This window comes from Mercenaria mercenaria, unplaced genomic scaffold (genome assembly GCF_021730395.1).
Source record: "Mercenaria mercenaria strain notata unplaced genomic scaffold, MADL_Memer_1 contig_659, whole genome shotgun sequence".
Classification (NCBI taxonomy): domain Eukaryota; kingdom Metazoa; phylum Mollusca; class Bivalvia; order Venerida; family Veneridae; genus Mercenaria; species Mercenaria mercenaria.
In genome coordinates this window covers 9,137-31,758 of record NW_026463547.1, presented here as the reverse complement: position 1 = coordinate 31,758, position 22,622 = coordinate 9,137, and the positions used below count along the sequence as shown (strand labels likewise).

At 35.1% G+C, this 22,622-nt stretch overlaps 2 protein-coding genes across 2 annotated transcripts; one reads left to right on the top strand and one right to left on the bottom strand.

The window, feature by feature from the left end:
- Nucleotides 1–1,980: 1,980 nt before the first annotated feature.
- On the top strand, nt 1,981–2,292 carry LOC128554699 (RNA-binding protein cabeza-like). The gene has a single exon (XM_053536008.1). The coding sequence runs from the start codon at nt 1,981–1,983 to the stop codon at nt 2,290–2,292; it is 312 nt and encodes a 103-aa protein (XP_053391983.1).
- Nucleotides 2,293–14,125: 11,833 nt separating this feature from the next.
- On the bottom strand, nt 14,126–20,597 carry LOC128554700 (tripartite motif-containing protein 66-like). The gene is made up of 3 exons (XM_053536009.1): nt 19,862–20,597; nt 14,453–14,523; nt 14,126–14,257 (listed from the first exon to the last, which is right to left on the bottom strand). The coding sequence occupies exons 1-3, from the start codon at nt 20,515–20,517 to the stop codon at nt 14,133–14,135; spliced, it is 852 nt and encodes a 283-aa protein (XP_053391984.1). The 5' UTR covers nt 20,518–20,597; the 3' UTR covers nt 14,126–14,132.
- Between the last annotated feature and the right edge of the window lie 2,025 nt (nt 20,598–22,622).

The following is a 22,622-nucleotide window of genomic DNA, read 5'->3' as shown; positions in this document are numbered from 1 at the left end:
ATCTGCATATAAAACAAAATTGATATTTACTTTAGTATTAAACTTAATAATTATTTTTGTTTTCGTAAAAATTTTACCTGGTTTCATGATCTTTTCAGTTATCATAAAAGTCCTCGTGATTAACTTACTTTCATAATTTATTGTACATGTTCCACTCAAGATAATTTTACATTTTATTGAATAATAGTTTATAGAAGTAATAAAATGTTGTATGCATCACGCGTAAATCATTTTTTATTGGACCTGTAATAAAACTTGCCAATTACCTCTAAATAAGGAGCGTTAAAACAACACATACGTTTAACAACACTGATAAGGCTATTACTACGTTATGAATTACGGATATTCTCTTTTCTTTTGTAATTGCAAGATATAATCATCATGCCATTTTAATCTTTTGCATATTTTTTATTTTGCAAACAGTTTTCATATATTGGTGAAATGTGTAGTTATATTAAAATGGGTAATGTCTGCATGAATACGGCAACATACCTGTACCACGCTGATTGCCACTATCTATTTTTTTTTTGTTTTTGTTTTTAATTTTACAGACATACCATAACTTTCGATTCATTAAATATCCTATTTTTCCAATATGTTAAGTATTACTGAATTGATATACTTTTGTTATTCAAACATTTCAGAGTAAAAAATTTCAAAACCTACACCTGTGTTATTATAAATTGTGATCAACTGTTTTTTGTTTGTTTGTTTGTTTGTTTGTTTGTTTTTAAACAAACTTATATATGTACATTGTGACTTAAAAAAGGATGTTACATTAAAGAAGCAAACTGTTCGTACTAGAAAACGGTCATTTCTATGTGTGATGCTAAATAATTGTCAGTAAATGATATCAAACAGAAATTGGATGAATTAGGTATTAAAACAAAACATAGAAGTAGTATGGGCCCCACTTTGACGCCAGTTTTTATAACGGCATCATGTTTATCATTAGCATATAAGGACCTTAAGGCGTCTTACTCATACACGTATTTATAGCGTAATGGCTTAAAAATTTCATTAGCATATAAGGACCTTATGGCTTTCCGTCAACAAACGATGAAAACAACGTTCAGCGTTTCTTATCACGCGATATAAAAACATTCGAATATGAACCGTACCAACGGGTCCAAATGTTTCAATAGTGACGTAATATTTCACACCATTACAACATGTTTGAATAATATTTAGATGATATGGTTCCCGCTATTGTTTACTTCATAAGCTATATTTAGATAAATGAGACAATAAAGTTGCAATAATACGTAACTATTGTCAATAAAACTGGAAGCATTATTTGTCTTTGGACACAAATTTCCCGCGCAGTTCCTTACACTTTGATGTCCAAAATGACAATGAATAAATTTCGACGATATTAAATAAAAACAAGGCGACGGTCTGATCAATATAATAAACAACAGTGTTCTGACTGGATACGATGCATTCTGATTATTCATTACAAATCACACGAGTGTTCACAACGAAGTTCTGTTGAAGGTCGTGCGTGATACTATAAATACGTATATGAGTCATATATCTGAGGCAAAATGACATAAGCAGCAATCGATAATCAAAGCGCTGAAACTCTGTACGGGTTTTATCACAGCGCTGAAAGTCTGTATGGGTTGTATTAAAGCTCAGAAAAGACTATATGCGCAGTATCAAATTACTGAAAGTCTAAATGGGTTGTATCAAACCGCCGAAAGTCTGTAAAGGAATTAAGAGTATATAGTGAGTAGGGTTTCATTGATTATCCGATCTTATTCTGATAATTAGGCATACAGGTTTTGACTGGAATAAACTATTATTTCTATATTTAGAACCGAATCAAAGGCAATAAGAATGACTGGCGTTACTTAAAATATTACCGATGAAAAGTATATAACAGCGCTTTCATCGTACAAAATATCATTCTGACTTCAGGATTTTAGCCATCAACACGGAACATTTCGAGGTCAATAGTGAGGGAGGAGGAGGTGGATGAGAAGGAGGGAGAGCGAAGGGCGGAGGAGGAGGGAGAGAGGAGGAGGAGGAAGAGGGAGAAAGAAGGAGGAGATGGAGGGAGGAAAAGGAGATGGAGGTAATATGAGGTGGTGGAGGAGGTGGAGTTGGAGGGAGGAGGAGGTGTTGGAGGAGGTGGAGGGAGAAGGTGGAAGAGGAGGTGGAGGGAGGAGGTGGTGGACGGAGGAGGGAGGTGGAGGGAGGAAGAGGAGGAAGAAAGAGGTGGAGGGAAGAGGTGGAGGTGGACGAAAGAGGAGGAGGAGAAGAGAGGATGAGGTGGAGGGAGGATGAGGAGGAGGTAGAGGGAGGAGGAGATAGAGGTGGAAATAGAGGGAGGAGGTGGAGGAGGAGGGAGGTGGAGGAGTTGTAAGTGTTTGCAGTATTTTGTAACAACTCTTGTCTTAGTTAAGTTGCCTTTTGAGTTACACTCGTGTGATTTGTAATGAATAATCAGAATGAATCGTATCCAATCAGAACACTGTTGTTTATTATATTGATCAGACCGTCGCCTTGACTTTATTTAATATCGTCGAAATTTATTCATTGTCATTTTGGACATCAAAGTGTAAGGAACTGCGCGGGAAATTTGTGTCCAAAGACAAATAATGCTTCCAGTTTTATTGACAATAATTACGTATTATTGCTACTTTATTGTCTCTTTTATCTAAATATAGCTTATGAAGTAAAGAACAGAGGGAACCATATCATCTAAATATTATTCAAACATGTTGTAATGGTGTGAAACATTACGTCTATATTGAAAAATATGGACCCGTTGGTACGGTACATATTCGAATGTTTTGCTATCGCGTGATAAGAAACGCTGAACGTTGTTTTCATCGTTTGTTGACGGAAAGCCATTTAGTCCTTATATGCTAATGAAATCTTTAAACCATTACGCTATAAATACGTGTATGAGTAATACGCCTTAAGGTCCTTATAATTATGCTAATGATAAACATGATGACGTTATAAAAACTGGGGCCCATACTTCTCATAGAAAAAAAGAAAAACTGTAAGAATTACTGAAACACTCCATGTCAAAACAGTAAATGTCAAGACATAAACAAAATGTGTATGCACTGATATAAAATTGAGGTTTCATAAGTAGAAAATGTCAATTTTTAACAATGATATTTGTCAAAATTTACACAATGTAAATATGTAAGATATATGATCAGTTGCAGACATGCAGTAACTTTACTAATAAGTATGCAGCTTTTTATGTTAAAATGAGCAATAGAGCCAAGCCCTATTTTAGATTTCCTACAATTCAAGTGTAAACATCCAGGTGACAATACCTGGAGGCAATACATATCGACATCGCAATAGCGGTCACCTATAACCAATACCATATAGCTGTTGTCTTCCCTAATATCGATTTTCTGCAATATCGGTCAATATGAGGTCAATTACATTCTGAATTTTGACACCTCAGACGCTTATTATAATAAGGTGAAACCTTACACTGTCCAAATGTTATTCCTTCAATCGACAGAAAATAAAATAATTTTTTTGTCAAATTCTATCGTTTGGGTTTTACATGAGACAAGATTAAAGCAAACTTTTTATTAAGAACTCAACGTCAAATTTGAATCCGAGTCCAATGCACACTTCCTTTGCTACCTGTATATTTTTATATCAGTTATTGTAATTAAACTACATATCCTGCACAATATTTCAGTGCACCGTCGCGAAACCCCTCCCCGCCAGGTCGACTTAAATGGACTATAGGCCTAGAAGACAGTTGTTTTTGCTAATCTGTACGACCCTATTTTTAACCACCGATCCAAACGTTTTACTGATTTTTCTTTTTTTATGTAATCTGTGTTCCTTGAATAAAGTTTTGGTCAGTTCTGTTCTATTCTGTTCGAAAAACCTTGATTTTACTCGGGCGGTAATACGTCGTACAAATAATTTCATTCGGGCTGCGCCCTCTTGAAATTATTACGCCCGACGTATAACCGCCCACCGTGCATAAATAGTGTTAAATCACTCTTGGTATAAATTATTAAGTCAAGCACGTACCTCCGTCTAACGTCATGCCACTAAGAGAATTGTTCTGCGTATGATTGACAGGAAGGCAACAGTACGATGGTAAAGAACGAAGATGTGATGGCGAAGCGCGGCAGTACGATGCACTGTCCCCATTATACTGTCAGGCTTCGCTATCGTACATTTGATTTATCGCCATTGTACTGTCGCGCTTCGTCATCGTACAATCGTATTTTCGCGTCCATATGGAATCAGCGCTGGCCCTGACGGAACGCCTTGGTTTTCACATTGCGTGACCCACTGAACTTTTAATTTGATTGTGAATTGCCTCAGGTGTTGCAGATGTTCTATGCTGACTGCGGTTAAAAACCATCATTGCCGTTTTGTTTATAAGTTTTTCTTGTATTGTCTAAAACATTGACACACTTTACCGAAGATAGCAAAAAAGTAATCATCTTGAAATGAGAAATTCTTTACCGCACAATTTATTACTTCGTTCGCGAACTTCACGTGCAGGTAGGTTACTGATAGAGTGCGTTCATACAAGACAGTTCTATTTATAAAGTGTCTGCTTACAACCGTAAGAGGACACATTTACAATAGCTCTGCTGGGGGTATAGTCGTATAATTATGCAGAAATACTACCGGAGCAAGGGAAGAGCCGATATCTAATGAATAAGTCTTGCTAACAGGCATTAGTCTTTTTCACGAAAGTCGCGAACATTTGTACAGTACTGCAAGCGAACACCCTCTTTCATTGACAGTTTTATTTTATTTAGTTTTACAAAATTAATATGGTTTCTTTATCCACGAAACATTGGAATTTATACGTTGATAATTCTTCAAGTAAGAAATATGTGCTTTTGACGCCGACAAGATGCAAAGTCTGTACAAAATCAGTGATCTATCGATTATTTTGCAATAATTCTACATGTAGACAGACTACCACATTATATAACGAAACAAATTATGTTCAGCTTCCAATGAAATATTAATTTGTACAAACCAACAAAAAATACTAATCACCTGAAAATAGTTTTTCCCAACTTTTAGCGGTCAGTTTGTTGTTTAATCGGTTGCAACAGGAAGAGGGGGAGTACTGTCGTTTATAGGGGTTGATATTTCAAGAATCACAAAAGTAACCACCTTAACATACCTCTTTCCACGTGTAGCTTTGCTGATTTGAGTTGACTGGATAGCACTAGTAAAGACTGGTGTCTTGATATCGGCTTCAACAACGGCATTCTTAACTGTGGTGTTGTAGTTTCTCCTAATATAAATTTCAAAAGTTAGTGCACATATGAATTAATGTTTTAGTGTTGTATGTTGTATATTTATATATAATGCTAATGCCACAAGCCTAATTGTACTACATTATATTTATTAGTTACATCCTTATATGCAAAATATTTATTAACAATTCAATATATCCTCGAGATCCAGTCACTTTTCAGAGAGATCAAATAATTTCTCTGGTCCCAGTCAGTTAAAAAGATAAAAATACCAAATACGGTAGCTGAGATTTTAGAATAAATGCAAATGTTGAACCAGTAATTGTCGTACAACTCGGGTATGTACACTGACGAGATATGAAAACGCAACAAACGTATGCTTGAATATATTTTTTATTATAAAAAGCATCACCTTGAAATGTTCAAGACATACACATCTCGATACTCTATACCCATTGTGTTAATTTTACGGTCTGTTGTGCTGATTAAATTTGAACACAATGGGTATAGAGTATCGAGATGTGTATGAGCTGAACATTTCAAGGTGATGCTTTGTGTAGTAAAAATATATTCAGGCATATGTTTGTTGCGTTTTCATATCTCGTCAGTGTATTCATATCATGCAGCATCGAAGCTAAACGTACTGGTTTAGTGGACTTGTTGTGATATTTGCACGCTCGTTTGTACTGCTGGGCGCTTTGCCGTAATTGGCCTGGTATTTTGTAATGATGGTTTATTCATATAATTTCTCTCTACCTATCTGTCTTCTTTATCTAAAGTATTAGACTTAATGAAATGTTGCACTTTATGTTCATCTTAGCGGGCATTATTAAATTAGGAAAATGAACTTATAAATTACACTCCTTTTTTCATCAATAAACAATGTTTCATAATCAAAGAAATTAAAACATTATTATTCTACAAGGTCCAACAAGACCAGTGTAAATAATGATACAATGTGTATGCCCTCTTATACATTGTACTAACTTTTCTATATATAGACGTTTTTAAGATGCCTTATGTTAGAACGAATGTGTACTGAGCATACACTATTCCTGAATATCGTACAGGCTATTTTTATGTCTGCCTGTCTGTATGTCTGTCTCTCTCTGTCTATCTATTTGTCTGTCTGCCTGCCTTCCTACCTCTTTATCTTTCTGTCCGTCCGTCCGTCCGTTCATCCGTCCCTCTCTCTGTCTATCTCTTTGTCTGTCTGTCTGCCTGCCTTCCTGCCTCTCTCTCTCCCTGTCTATCTATTTGTCTGTCTGCCTGCCTTCCTGCCTCTCTATCTCTCTCCCTGTCTATCTATATGTCTGTCTGTCTGCATCTCTATCTACCATTTTCCATCCATCCATCCATCTATGACAGATATATAGTAAATGTATTCATATTAATAATGAATTAATATAGACTGTCTCGAATCCTCAAATTTTTGTTGAACGGAATAAATTTTCCGTGTTAAAATGAAGTAAGTTTTCACTATCACGTTTATATTTTTCAGCGTATGAAACCAGGAATTATAAGAAATATAATAAAAAAACTTCTTTATTAAGTAAGAGAAAGATGAACGGAAGAAATAAAAATAAAGTGATATACATCTTTACTTAAAGCCGTCTTTGTTTATTGTCATTTTTAGGCATGGATATTCATTTTTTAGTTCACCTGAGCTCAAAGTGCTCATGGTGAGCTATTGTGATCACGATGTGTCCGTTGTTCGTCGTGCGTGCGTGCGTGCGCCCGTCAAGTCGTCCATCCGTCGTCAACATTTTGCTTTAAACGGCATCTCCTCCAAAACCAATGAATGGATTTTGTTGAAACTTGGCCATAATGTTCCTTGGGTGGTCCTCTACCAAAGTTGTTCAAACGCTTCCGCTTGGTTGCCAGAGCTAAAAATAGAAAACACTTCAAACGACATCTCCTCCAAAACCGATGGCCTGATTTTGCAATAATTTCACACAAATGATTCTTATGTCAAATTATACCGTTTCGTCAAAAAATATGGCCGCTAGAGGGCGTGGTTACTTTTCCCTATATGTATATAGTGGAAACTTTAAAAATCTTCTTGTATGAAACCGCTAGCCCGATTTTAGAATAATTTTACACGAATGATCCTTCTGTGACCCTCTACTAAGATTGTTCAAATTAATTTGATTCCATATGGGAAAATAAGACCCATCGATTTTTCACACGAGTGAAAATATTTTATATAGCGCAAAGAAGGAGCCCTTTACATTATTTAAATTCATGGAAAATGTATTATAGGTATTTTAGCTTTGCAAACGATGTGATAATATTCAATGCATTGTCTTTCTTATGAATATTTTATTTTAAAAATGAATTTAAAAGAAAATGGTCTATTTTGCGTATACTTTATGTCTGTCTATCTACAATTAGAAATATAGTAAAATATGGATAATTTGCTGAAATTTCTTCTGTTTAACAAAGAATAAATAGATTCTTATGTATCCTTAAAGACCTTTGCAAACGACTTAGTAATCTATATTCATTTAGCTATTGTTTCATACTAATTTCAGTTTTCTAGGTGAAGAAGAAAATGGTCTTTTTTAAGCATTTTGCAGATGAGTATAGGTTTTTTTTTCCTTATCGGAAAGACTCAAACATTCTCGTACGTTTCCGTCAATTCTTACGGAATTTAAGCTCCGTAACGGTAAAGACTGATATCTTCTCACCCGCTAAACAACACACATGTACGGATTTATAAATTAATGGACGCTCCATAATATGATTTGTTTACAGCCAATAGTCAATTTTAAGCAGCTTGAGGATCGAAGTTCAAAATTTATAAAAGAAACGTTGAAATTTTAGGCGGCATATTTTGGGCAAGTTAGAAGTAGAAAATCAAAATTCAAATTTTGAAAGGATGATGTTAAATTTCGCTTACATTGAATTTCGCACAGACTAGGAAATCGAAATTAAAATAAAAAGAATTCGTCGAATTTCGATGCAGAATTGAAATTAGATCCAGCAGGATGACCAAAATTCAAATATTTTGAGGGGAGCGGTCGTCCAGTGAATAATGTGTCGGCCGCTCAACCCAGGGGTCGTGGGTTCGAGCATCCGTGAAAGGGGTCACGACCATGACTTCTTATATGACACCAGTACTGGGTTTTTCCAGAAGCTGGCTGTTTAAAAGATAGTTTCACATTCAATACCAGTTTTAAATTCGATTGCTTTGAAAATTCGACCATGCTTGAAATATAATACCGAGAATAATCTATTTAGATCTTTAACAAGGAGTTGTGTTCAATAAACGCTTGATACCCCGGTGGCATCCTTGTCGATACAAAGCAACCTAAGTCCAAAACGAGGTCAAGTTCAAGGTCAAGGTCAAACTGAGGTCAGGTGATGTCTGAAGATGAGGAATGGTCACAGGTTACATCTGCATTAGTATCAAGTCATTCTAGTAAGGGGTATTGATGCTAGACGAAACGGTCCAATTTGGTTAACCTCGTACGGATGGACGGACGGACGGACGGACGAACGAACGGACTGACAGGACAATCACTATATGCCTCTCGCTTCAGTAGATGCCGGGGGCATAAAAACTTGAATTTCGATATATCCGATCTTGCACGATTTTTAATCTTTGAATCTTGAGCAGATCGCAGTTTCAGTATTATACTGAAATTCAGCTTTTCAAAATTTGAAGTACGATTTTCGAGATGACTCGACACTAATTGCTTGCTCGATATTTGATTTTTTCATTTCAATATCAATCTTGGAACAGGCTGTTCATTCAATACGAGATCGAAATTTGGCTTTTGGAATATTATAAATTTCGATCATTGAGCTGGCCCGATTTTAAAAGCTATTTTACAATTTGACGTTTTTCAATCTTCAGGTGTAGCTTAGGATCAAAATTCGATAAGTTATGATTTTGAATTTCGATCTTCGAGCTGGCATAAAATTCTAAGCTAGTTGGACACCGCTCACGACATAATAATAAATGTGCAGTTATTTGATTACATAAAAAACTACTTAAAATCTTTATTTCATGAACATCAAAGAAAGTATTATAAAAGCGAGTTTCCATCTGATTGTAAGAAAGTAGAAATTACTTTTGGAAAGTCATTGTTTGGTTTTATAATAATGTGTTTGTTGAGAATACCGTTATAAATGGTATTCTGATTAAACCACCAACAGCCATTTAGGTTTCTATTTTCTAATCTATCTTTGCAATCACTGTAAATTAGACTTAACAATATCCCTAAATCAATATGATCAAAAGCATTAATGTAACGGTACATTGGCGAAGAAGGGTTAGACATCGGCCTGAAATACGGAGTAGGCCGAAAACTAGCGAACAGTCTCGACAGCTGATTTACCTGGCCAAACGTATTATCGGTTTTTGCGGTGATTTTCACGATGGGTCTAATTTTCCCATATGGTCAAAACACATGGCCGCCAGAGGGCGTGGTCACTTTTCCCTAAATGTATTTAGTAGAAACTTCAGAAAACAAGTTAAAATAACGGCACCGCCTTGGAACGGTCAGTAACATATCATTAGTGACAAAATACCAGAACATAAAAAGTAAAACATATACAATCTTAGGTATTATTACATCAATGTACTCAACAACTTATCTAAAGTCAAAGCACCAAGATCTTAACTTTTAAGGGCACGACTAAGCAAGCTGCAAGACAAAATTCTGTTCGTTTCTTTTTTTGAAGATTTAGGACAAAATACTTTATGAGCCATCGCAACATCAATTAGGAAAGCGTAGCGACACACGGTAGAGGGGTCAATCACCAAACATGCACTGTACTTAACGATTTTCGCGCGTTTGATCCTCTTTTGTGTTATATTTCTTTAAATGTTCGGACGATCTGTAATAAGATATAGTGAAACTTTCCGTACTTTATGATATCTGTAACCCTGTTGTAACGATTTCTCGGTGAGATCTATCTATCATTAAAATCCTGTAACTTTGAGCAAGTTGCGAAATATAGGCACCGTATGATGTCACTCGAGGGACATCGTTATGGTGTGGGAAATTGAAATCTTCTCTTTTTTCATATTTTTTTGTTACTAGATTATTATTCAGAATTGTTTAATTTAAGTTCAAAAATGATGCTTCCATATTTGAGGTATTAGCATTGTAAAGCAGTAACTCTTGGATAAATGTGTTTCAGCATTTCTGAAAACAAAATAGGTTGTCCATATTCAAAATATCATCAAGGTACCTCGAAGTACCATTAAAAGCTCCAGAAATGTAAAATTGTGTCTCAGTGGACAAACTGAGCATGAAGTCTCGTTCATAACAATATAAGAAGAAATCAGCAATGTGCGGGGTGCAGTAAGTCAGCATCGGGAGACGCAATGACATCTGCCAATCTTAATGGAAAACAATAGCTTCGCCATTATATCGAACTTGAATTCGAGATCTCATAAACCAAACATTTTACTCTATCTACTGAGATGATCAGCTGGAAGCAGTGGTTATTCTTACCAAGATGAATCTTATTACGAGTGCCTGATTTTACTTGAAACATCGGACACTATGAGGTATATATGTGATGTATTTGATAAACTGTATAGCTAATATCATCCAGATGTGATTACTTCCAGTGCGAAAGAGATACGAATTTAGAAACAAATGTTTGAATATGGTGCAGAAGTGAAATATATGTGGTTTTTTTTAATAAAAATGCATGGATCTTTAGTGTGTCATGTGTAGAACATTCATGGCTCTTATTAAAATGTCAGCTATTTATGGTGATTGATTTCTGCCATTTCGTGTTGTCGTATCGGCGGGGCGAAAACACGAAAACACGACAAATTTTACGCGAAAACTCGACGTTTAAAGGGCGCCGACACGACAGATTTATCTGTCGAGTTTTCGTATTGCGGGTATAAATTTGTCGTGTCGGCGCCCTTTATTTGTCGAGTTTTCGTGTTTTCGTGTCGGCGAGGCGAAAACACGACAACACGAAAACTCGACAAATTAGGTATTTGTCGTGTGTGTGTTTTCGCCCCGCCGACACGAAGACACAAAAACACGACAAATACATTATTTGTCGAGTTCACGTGTTGTCGTATTTTCGCCCCGCCGACACGTAAACACGAAAACTCGACAAATTAGGTATTTGTCGAGTTTTCGTGTTGTCGTGCTTCCGCCCCACCGACACGAAAACACGACAAATTCTTTTCAGACATCTCTTATAAAATGTAGAGTAGTATGAAGTATATGTATAATAGACCTTGTTCCAGAAATATTTCACTGGGTGCGGGGAACGGCAACAGTTAAAGAATGAAGGCGGCATCTCCGAGCCGAGTGGAGTTAGGTACGGAAAGGGTTAAACCCTCATGTTAGGTGGGTCAGGGCGTATCTGCCTTTAAATGTTTGAAATATAGTTATAAAATGGTGGCCTCTGCTGCATTTTTAAGTCCAAATTTTGAGGTACCGGGGTTGGGTATTTCGTGTGAATAAGTTAATCTTCATTGAGGCTCACGCATATACGTAATTATTTTTCTGTTTGTACAGGCTCGGGTCCTGGGCAGGGGGCCGATGGCCGTGCCATCCCCCAACCCAAACTGAAACCTCAACTCCCAAAGTGACCTGTTCTCGTCGTAGTTGCACCCAACCCAAATATTTTGGCAAAGGAATATTGTTTTCACAATTTAGACCCAAAAATGCAACAGAGGCCATCATTTTATTCCTATATTTCAAAAAATGTCCATGAGGATACCCTCTGACCCCCTAAATTTGAGGACATGACCCCCTAACGTATCTCAAAATTTGGAAAAATATGCAGCAGTGACCATCATTTTATACCTATATTTAAAAAATGACAACGGAAATACCCTGTGACTCCACTGTCAAGGGAGGTGGGGGGGGGGGGGGTTAACCGTTCCTCAAAATTTGCAACAGAAGCCAACATTTTATATATGTATTTCAAACATTTAAAGGTAGACACGCCCTGACCAACCTACACAACTCGGCTCGCCGATGCCGCCTTCATTCTTTAACTGTTGCCGCTCCCCGCATCTCAATAAAATATTTCTTGAACCGGTTCAGTAATACATACACTTCGTATGCTTAAAACGATAACTGACATCTGACATATTATTGTACCGTTTTATAATATCAAATCTTCTAATGCAGCTTTAAGGAATATATTATAAATAAATTTCGAACTGGCGGTTCGTTCGAATAGAAAGAGAAATGCTTCTAAAATCATTTACCACTGGCTTCAGAATAACTCAACATTTTAAAAGAGATGCCTTAAAAGAATTTGTCGTGTTTTCGTGCTGTCGTGTCGGCGGGGCGAAAACACGACAACACGTGAACTCGACAAATACCTTATTTGTCGAGTTTTCGTATTTTCGTGTCGGCGGGGCAAAAACACGAAAACACGACAAATACCTAATTTGTCGAGCTTTCGTGTGTCGTGTTTTCGCCCCGCCGACACGAAAACACGAAAACTCGACAAATAAAGGGCGCCGACATGACAAATTTATACCCACCAACACGAAAACTCGACAGATAAATCTGTCGTGTCGGCGCCCTTTAAACGTCGGGTTTTCGCATAAAATTTGTCGTGTTTTCGTATTTTCGCCCCGCCGACACGACAACATGAAACCTCGACAAATTAGGTATTTGTCGTGTTTTCGCCCAGCCGACACGACAACACGAAATGGCAGAAATCAGCCACCATAGTTATTTGTATTGGAAGAGCGGTACATCCAACTAATGACTTCTTGATCCCAAGTCAGACAGAGTTTCCAATGTAGCACTTCATCCGCTCTCCTTTGAACCAACTGTTTAAGTTTTGTTGAAACAGTATTTACTTTATAGCACTACTCCACAAAATATGGCCATAAAGTAGATAGATAAGATAATGGTCGGACAATTCGTCTGTATTGTACCTGAATAAACATGAATAAGAATTACAGAATACACCAGAATGAGACTCGTCAATATACAAAAGCACATGCATGCAGTGTCCTGGTCCATGGACAATTTTATGTAAAGGTGATGAATGATAAAGAGACCGAATAATCAAATGATCGTGTCATTATTTTGACCATTAGAAAATTGCTAAAGACAGAGGGTTTGGTAAAGAATTTAAGTTCTTGAAGGAAAACGAAGATTTAAATCCCTTGCCATTTTTCGTTTATTTTGGTAAAAAATAAATTTGAATCTATGGTTAATTTTTGAAAAATAGATATCGATTCGTTTTTAAAAATATTTTGATTATGATGTGATATTGTGCGGATTCTTAAGGAAACATATCTATAGATTGTTTTCATAAATGCAATAAAATATTATTTTAAAGGTCATAACTTTGTATCCAAATACATCAGCGTAGATTGGAAAAAAACAAACACAAACAAACAAAAAAAAATCCAAAAAAAAAAACCACAAAAAAACAACAACAACAACAAAAAACAACACATTTACCATAGAGAAAACAACATCATGTAACATAAGACATTTTATAAAACCGCGTTTTTCTTACGTCATTTCCTATAAAGTTGCCAGTCGATTTCTGTGTGACTTTCATTTATGCAAATACAAACGTGCTTTCTTTTAAAGTAGAAACAAATAGCGTAACATAATTTTAGTAGCACAATCAACTTTCACATGAATTGCATTTACATATAAATGCCTCTGAGTCGTCTGATCTGGTTCCAGTAAATATAGGTGAAGATGAATACACTGGATCTAATTTCTGTCTTGATTTACCTGAAACTTACCTGAAACTTAATCTCTTAATTTACGAAAGGTAAAGCATGTAATTAAATGCAAATACATCAATTAAATGATAATTATAAATACATTTTTGTGGCAATAAAATAAACTAAAACGCTAAACAAAAATAATTCACAATTGTACTGACTTGTTACATACAGACATTGATCAATGACTTTAATATTATTTAATCTTTTCTTAAATAAATAACAACTAATAAAAACTTACTGCTGCGATTATCGTCCAATGTGCTGTCAAATGGGCCAAAAGTAGTAAATGTATTGTCCTTTTCTCCGGAATTAAGATTTTCCTCTGGAAAGTATAACAAAAGATGCTCACAATCTATATTTGACATTCTAATCTAATTTCATGTAGATAAATTCATTCAAAGGATAACATATAAAATATAAAGAAAAGTAACTGCTTCAGCATACTTTGTGAATTGTGGTTATTGTTTGATAATAATATCAGTTAATATTTGTGCTGACAAAATTTCATAAATCTTACCCACAAGATCTCCAAAATCTTCCATGTTCTTCATGAAAGTAAGTGCCTGCTCTCCAGCCTCGAAAACATACCTTTAAAGTCGTAAAATGAGAAAGACATGTTATCGTATTCAAAAGTAAGTATTCTGTTACGAGTCTTTAGTTGTAAATATCAACGTTTTAATAATAATATTAAGAAAAAGAAAACAGAAATGATACTTACTTTGCAGGAATTTAAAGAAAATTACTATGATATAGTTTACTGTATAGAACCAATCCAGTACAATGAGAATATTTCCACTGTAGTTATGATATGTATATAGTGCGCTTACTGATATTCAAATAAACATTTTGTATATAAATCAACAATGTGTAAGTGAGAGAGAGAGAGAGAGAGAGAGGGGGGGGGGGAGGGGTAGGGGGCGGGGAGACTAAACATGAACTAAACATTTAATTAAATGTATACAAGAAGACGTCTCATTTATTTTCTGGACCTTTATGTTATCAAAATTCTTAGATGACATGATATGTTTCTATCCAGCTTTTTGCTATGTGCTGCGTATCATTTTGCTTACATTGATTAGGTCATTAGAATGGAACCTCTGGAAATAAAAGTATACAATTTGTAAGTGGTATTTGAATCGTCAAAAAACATGGCCGCCAGAGGGCGTGATCACTTTTCCCTTTATGTATATACCGATTTTATTGTTTAAGATACATAATGATGTAGGCACGTATCCTTAGCTACAAATAGTTGAGTTTAAGACATTGCTCCAGGTTAAGTTTTCAAGATGAATAAATGGGAGTCGACGGGACAACGAATTTTCTTTCCGGGCTCTGTCCTTAGAGAGTATGTGCATAGGAAAGAAAATAAGTTCACTTAACGAGAGGAGTGTTATTGTTGACATCTCTTTAAAGATACCCTACCCTTACTTTTCTTGGTGTCTTTTTTGTAGGTTTGGAAATAATTGATAATCATAAGGTTAGTAATCTTGTTTTTCAACCTGGGACTGGCTATGTGTTGGAATGTTCAAAAATGCGTTTATCTTATGTAGAACACAAAGCAAATTTATTTACTACCATCCTACATGTAAAAAGCAACGTGTGCGAAATTTGAGCTTTTTCCAGATATGGAGATAAATGGAGTATTTTGATACACTTTGATAAAAATGAATATTTCATCGTAAGCTTGCAGCACACATTGACAGAAACCAGAGTAATATCACTCTTTTGAATGTTTTTTCTTTAATAAATACATATTCACATTCTAAATTGTGCCCTACAGCTGTCAAAACAGAGTTTCAGGTCGAAAATATTATATGTATGCTCATTTCACATTCAAAATTAATTGTTTTGCCATCTTACATTTAATTTTCAATTTGTATGTATTACCAATAGACGTCATAATGTGTGCAAAATTATGTCACGTCTTAGTCATTTTATAGGACTACTTTAGGTAAAAAGGGGAATCTGATAAGACCTGAAATTACCGAAAGACCTTAAAAATATATCAAGTCTAAGTTATTGGACTAACGGAATATAAATTTGATAAATTACTAAACGTAACTGATGCTTTGATAGTACAATATGAAATAAAAAAAATTACATAACGTAACTGATGCTTTGACAGTACAATATGAGATTAAAAAAAAAGAAAAAAGAGAGAAAAAAACAAGCATTGTGTTTATAGGACCTCATTGCCCACACATACTGAGTCATCCTCTAAATAGCAAAGTTTTTAGTACAAGCCAACTTCACATGAAGGATGTTCGATTAAAAGTTTGAAGCAAATTATATTCAGACAAGATTGTGCATCTGAGCAACTTTGAATCCATTCCTTGAAAAAGAGGAGTTGACAATCCGGAGACATAATAAAAGGATTATATTTTGGAAAAGGGGTAAAAAGATCCTGAGTGAAATATTAAGCAAAATGGACACAGCTCCACTAACACTTAATAGTAGGCTTAGGCAAATATGTACTTTTCGTCGCCATTAAACTATGCAGTTTCTTACCTAAGGGCATGGAAACAGCATGCATAATTAAAAGAGATAGATTTGGGTATACCTTTAATGGATTAGTGATTAACGGGTTCGAAAAAATGTAAAGATCAAACATCAAGAAATGCCTTTGGGAAGTTATAACATTTTCTCTAATGGAAATTGTCAACAAACAGACGATGTTTAAAAACATTTAAACCGACAGAATTTCACAAAGTAAAATGTTGACAAAACTATTGATTGGGAAACCAAAGTCTCTGCTGCGTAAATGTATGCGTTTAAGTATAGTGTGTGTTCGGGTTTAACGTCTTTTTCAACATTCTTTTCAGTCATATAAATGACGGAATCTACTTGTGGCAGTAAGCACAATGCCAAACTTTATAGTGCTGCCTCACTGGAATATCAAGCCGTAGACACGTGGCAAAATACCCCACCCAGTCACATTATACTGACACCGGGCTGACCAGTCCTAACACTATCCCGTTAATGCTGAGCGCCAAGCGAGGAAGCTGCTAGTACCACATTTTTACGTCTTTGGTATGACGCAGCCGGGGATCGAACCCACGACCTCCCGCAATCGAAGCGGACGCTCTACCACTAGGCTACCGAGGCGGTTGCGTTTAAGTATAGGACAAATGTCTAGAAATATGGGAAAATCAAAGAAGACAATTTGAGAAATGTTACATGCATAACTGTGTTGTGGATGTAATATAGGTACATTACTTGTCCATCTTAATGAAATACCTTGAATATGATTATGGTTGACAGACGGTGTTCATTCACAAATTTACTTTCTACTAACAGGTATTTTCCCTTGAGTAAGGAGGATTTATAGTAAGTCACTAGAACGAACCAACATAACAACGAACGAAACAATACCAAGTTAAATCTTGTTTCCTCTAGGTAAAACGCAAAATGGTTAAGGCGAGTTTTCAGTGATAAAAAACACATTTACCTGTTTAATCTTACAAATAAATTACAAATTATAGGTTATAGCGAACCACCAATAACATTTTCAAAATTTTATACAATGAGTTTTCAATAGCATGGGTAAATTTTGTGTACTACCAACAATTTCGAATCATAAAACAAATTTTAAAAACATAGCGCGATTGTTCATATAAAGGACATTTAAAACTAGGTATAACACTGACAGTTTAATTTGAAAACGTTCAAAATTTTGTTTAAGGTCTTCTGAAATATGAGTACCTATTAGGTCATTGAATATGTAACCACCACTTAAAAAGGAAGCAAATATCTCACTGTGAACTGAATGTCGAATACTTGCATATCGTATGACTTTAACCGTTGACATACCGGTGCATTACTCGTAGGATTTAATTTGGTACTATTATTTGATCTCAAGTGTCATCCATTCACTGGAGTTTAATTGCTACACAATTGATGCAATTTATGAAATTATACTTTTAGTGCAATTATTACATTTATCTACGATATCTGAAAATAAGAAAATAATAATAAAACGAGTCGAATAACTCCTGCAGTGTTATATCCTATTTAAAATATATTATGCATGAAACTGTTTATTTTCCCAACCGACATTTGATCAATTTTAATTTATGAAGGCATTTGCCCATTTTTACACTCCTGTATTATAAACGGCGCATGAATTTTAATATTTCATATGTTCAGGGTCTTTACAAAATAACGAACCACCGTTAACTTAGTTTGACTCTTTTTTAAATCTAAATCCATCGTTTATGAGTAATATATTATGAAACAAATAGAAAAGGCTAGGTAAGGCTTTGCGGTAGAAATTGACTTATTTACGCCAAAAGTGCCAGGCAAATTGTTTTATGACTTAAACTTTTTATCACTCAGATCACGTTTTGTCAGGTGAACACTTCATGGTCAAACATGCAATCAAGGGACCCATAGATAAGCATAATTGTAAGTTTCTATTTTATTTAAGAGTGACCTTTGCGTTCGCCATATCCCGCGTCTTTTTGTTTCTTACTGGAGAGTAATTTGGGAAGTTTCTCTCGTTCCATTTATCTATCAGCTTTATTCTACTCAGATATCGCAAAAATTCTGTTGAAGGAAATTTTAAGCGCAAAAAGTAAAACAAAATTCACACTTTTATTCGTAACCATCTATTATATTGACAAGTTTCTTAAAACAATCTTATGGAATAGGCAAATATTGGAAAGTTAAGTATAAAAGGAAAATAATTTAAATCAAAATAAGGACTACAAAATTGTTTTTCCAATATGCGTTTTCTGTCATTGCAAGATGCTTTTTAAAACATTATTGCAGTTATCTATTGTTCTAAAGAAAACCAAAACGAAATAAGTACAACAAGAACTGTCACTATGAAAAATGGCAGAGTTATGGACCAGACAAGAAACACTTTTTGACTTTTCAGTTTGACCTTGACCTTAGAGCTAGGGCTCTGGGTCTTGCACATGACACCTTATTTCATTTTAGGGAACATTTATGCCAAGTAATTTCAAAATCCCTTCATCAATAGCAAAGTTATGGACCGGACAAGAAACAGACCATGTTAACCTTTGATCTCTAAGTGTGACCTTGACCTTGGAGCTAGGGCTCTGAGTCTTGCGCATGACACGTCGTCTCATTATGGTAAACATTTATGCCAAGTTCTTTCAAAATCCCTTCATGGATGGCAGAGTTATGGACCGGACACGAAACAGAACATGTTAACCTTTGACCTCTAAGTGTGACCTTGACCTAGGAGCTAGGGGTATGGGTTTTACACGTGCCACTTTGTCTTATTATGGTGAACATTTATGCCAAGTTATTTCAAAATCCCTTCATGGATGGAAGAGTTACAGCCTGGGCAAGAATTTACCGGACGCACGCACGCACGCATGGACGGACGTACGGACAGTGCGATTTTAATATGCCCAACTTCGGGGGCATAAAAAGTAAGATAAATTGAAAATTGATTAAGATGTAGTTATTATCTTTGCATTCTTTCTATTCTTTCTGCAATACTACTGAAATATACCAACATACAGTATTTTATGATATTCTCATATTTGGGTTTTAAAGGTATATTTCTGACAACAGACAATTGAGTAAAACAGAGATATTTAGAAGGCAGAGGTATTGTTATTATGCTACGCACTCCCTTTTAATGAAATCTACTATATGTTAATATCATCTTTTTCTTCTTAGCACTTTTAACGTTAATGACCAAACCAAAAAAGTAAAACAAAAAGAAAACAAAAACGTGTGGTGCATAGGGAACAGGTCAGACGGAGACACAGAGGTACGTCCAGATTGCCGTCAATACCCACTCCCGCTTTCATGACGGGGAATAAAATACAACTTTTGTTGTACGGAGAGGCGACGGGGGAAGATAAACACAAGATAAGTAAATTGTTTTTAAGAAATGCCTCAAAATCAACATCGACATCGATCTAAACGAATGAGGAAAATGGTGTACCTGGTTACATTACTACGTTCGTTAAGCCTTCTTATTTCTTCTTCGGTCCTTTTTATCTCCTCCTTTGATTTTTTTATCGCGATGAACAGTGTGGTCATTTTAAGATTCCTCTTTTCATTAATTTCGTTTTCGATGTCTTCAAATTGCGCCTTGAGTCCTTTACTTTGTTCAAGAATTTCTGTCAGTTTATTCAGACAGTCCTCATTCACTTTCTTATTTCTTTTCGAAATCTTGCGATAATGAGTTTCTATTAACTCAGTTAAAGTTTCTTTTTGCTGTTTGATTGTGTTTTCTGCTTCCTCTTGTAACTGAGTTGACAATTTCATATTTTCCGTAGTTTTTTCAATTGACCTCTCTAACTTTCTTCTAAGAGCTAAAATATTTGTGTCATATTCTTTAAATTCCTTCGAATTTTCAAACACATAAGCGACGTCAGATATGTATGCAAGTTTATGGTATTTATGACATTCACGAGAGCCGGTATCTCTACAATCTCTGCAGTAAACTTTGTCACATTTTGAACAAAATAAGTCTAGTTTTCTTTGGGGATGTATTGCACACGATTCAGAAAATAGGTTTTTATTCCTCTCAGTTTCTTTTCCTGTGTCACATTTTTTCTTTTTTTCTTTACTCTTGTTTGCAAGTGATTTAAACATGTTTCTTTGGTAGACAAAAACACACAATATACACTAGAGTAAGTCTTTCTACATTATATCAAAATGCAATCACTTCCTCCTAAATGTTAAAAAAGAAATTTTTCAAACCTGTTTCGGGTCAACAATGATTGGCACATAATCAATATCTAAACTGCTTTAATACGATCTAAAGGTAAAGTATAAACTTAACAATCAGACGTTTTAAAAACCTATTTCTAAATGAAAAGATATCGTTTCATAAGATTCATTGAAAAAGGAACGAAATTCCCACTCGGGCACTTGAGTGATCTGTTTCTATTTTCGTGTTTATATTTTAAAATATTTAACCCCCTACAATGAACAGTTTTACATAAGTTTGTACAAGGTTTAATGAATAAATAAAAGGAAAGATGTCACAAAATATTGAACTTAGATCTATTAACTTTTATTATTATTATTATTATTATTATTATACCATATTTGTATAGCACTCTTTTCATACAAAAGAATATACGTTCAAAAGTGCTTAACAATAGAATGAACATACATGCACAATAGATAATTACAAAAATAAAACAATGATACGGATAAGATACGTGTTTAAAACATTAAATAATAGTTAAAATGATTAAATGCTAAACACAGTTTACTACATGAAAGTTAAACAATATCACACTTGCAATATATCTATGCATATGACTACGAATAACACAGTTTGTCTGGTTAAACACAAATTACATCTAAAACAGTTTACGCAGAAAACAACACTGAAGTGTTTAAAATACGATTCATAACGAGATTAAGAAAAGAATTTAGATTGATAAGCTGACAAATTCACAGTCGGATGGTTACTGTCCATAGTATTTTACAAATAAATGTGTTTTTAATGATTTTTTGAATGATAAGAGTGTTCCATTGTTTCTTATGTCATTAGGTAGAGCATTCCACAGTCTTGGTGCAGCATGTCGGAAACTTCTGTCACCGTATTTTACAGTACGTGATTTTTGCACAACAAGTAAATTTGAATTTTGTGATCTTAAATTTCTTGAAAGTCTGTATATATCAAGCATGTCCTTGATGTATTTAGGGGCATGATCTTGAAAAGCTTTATAGGTGTGGGTCAGGATCTTAAACTCCACCCTGTATGGTACAGGAATCCAGTGTAGTTCTTTAAGCACAGGTGTTATGTGCTCGTTACGGCGTGTTCTCGTTATTATACGTGCAGCTGCATTTTGAACGTTCTGAAGTTTGTTTAAACAAGACCTCGGAATGCCATACAAAAGACCATTACAGTAATCGAGACGTGAGGTAACCAGGGAGTTTACTAGCGACTTTGTGGCATTGGAGGTAATGTAGTCCCTTACATGTTGTATCTGACGCAACTGTATATAACAAGATCGACATACGGCATTTATATGCTTTTCCATGTCCATTTTCGAATCAAGGATTGCGCCTAGATTTCTTACGATGGATGACGGTGTTATGGTAGACTCGCCAACTTTCACTGTAATGTTATCAGTGAGTTTTTCATTTTGTTTTGATGTGAAGACAATGACTTCGGTTTTTTCTGCATTCAGTTTCAGCATGTTTTTATTCATCCAGGTGATTATTTCATTGAGACAATGTTCTACTCGTTGTAGGGATTCAATTCTAGTAACAGACTCTGTTGGCTTAAATGACAGATATAATTGTCCATCATCAGCATAGAAATGATAATTGAGCCCATGATTCTCACAAATTGCACCAACAGGTTTTGTGTACATGGTAAAGAACTTAGGTCCAAGGACTGAGCCCTGTGGCACACTATATTTCATCAAAACAGGGTTTGACACCTCTCCATCAATACAGACAGTTTGGTAGCGCTCGTATAATAATAGAGATTTACATCCTGTAGGTATAAGAAGAAGCTCATGATATTGAAATAAAAAGCTGTGATATGTTTAGCTATGACTGACATAAAGTACGTCAATTTAATAGGAAATTTAAATGGATGTATTTTTTCCTTCCACCTAGTGTTTATGAAAGGTTTAAATTTAGTCATAAAAATAGTGGATGGAATATTTCAGTCATTAGAGAGTTTGAGATTTCAACTTTCGCCTTCCCCTTTAACGTCTCTCATATATATT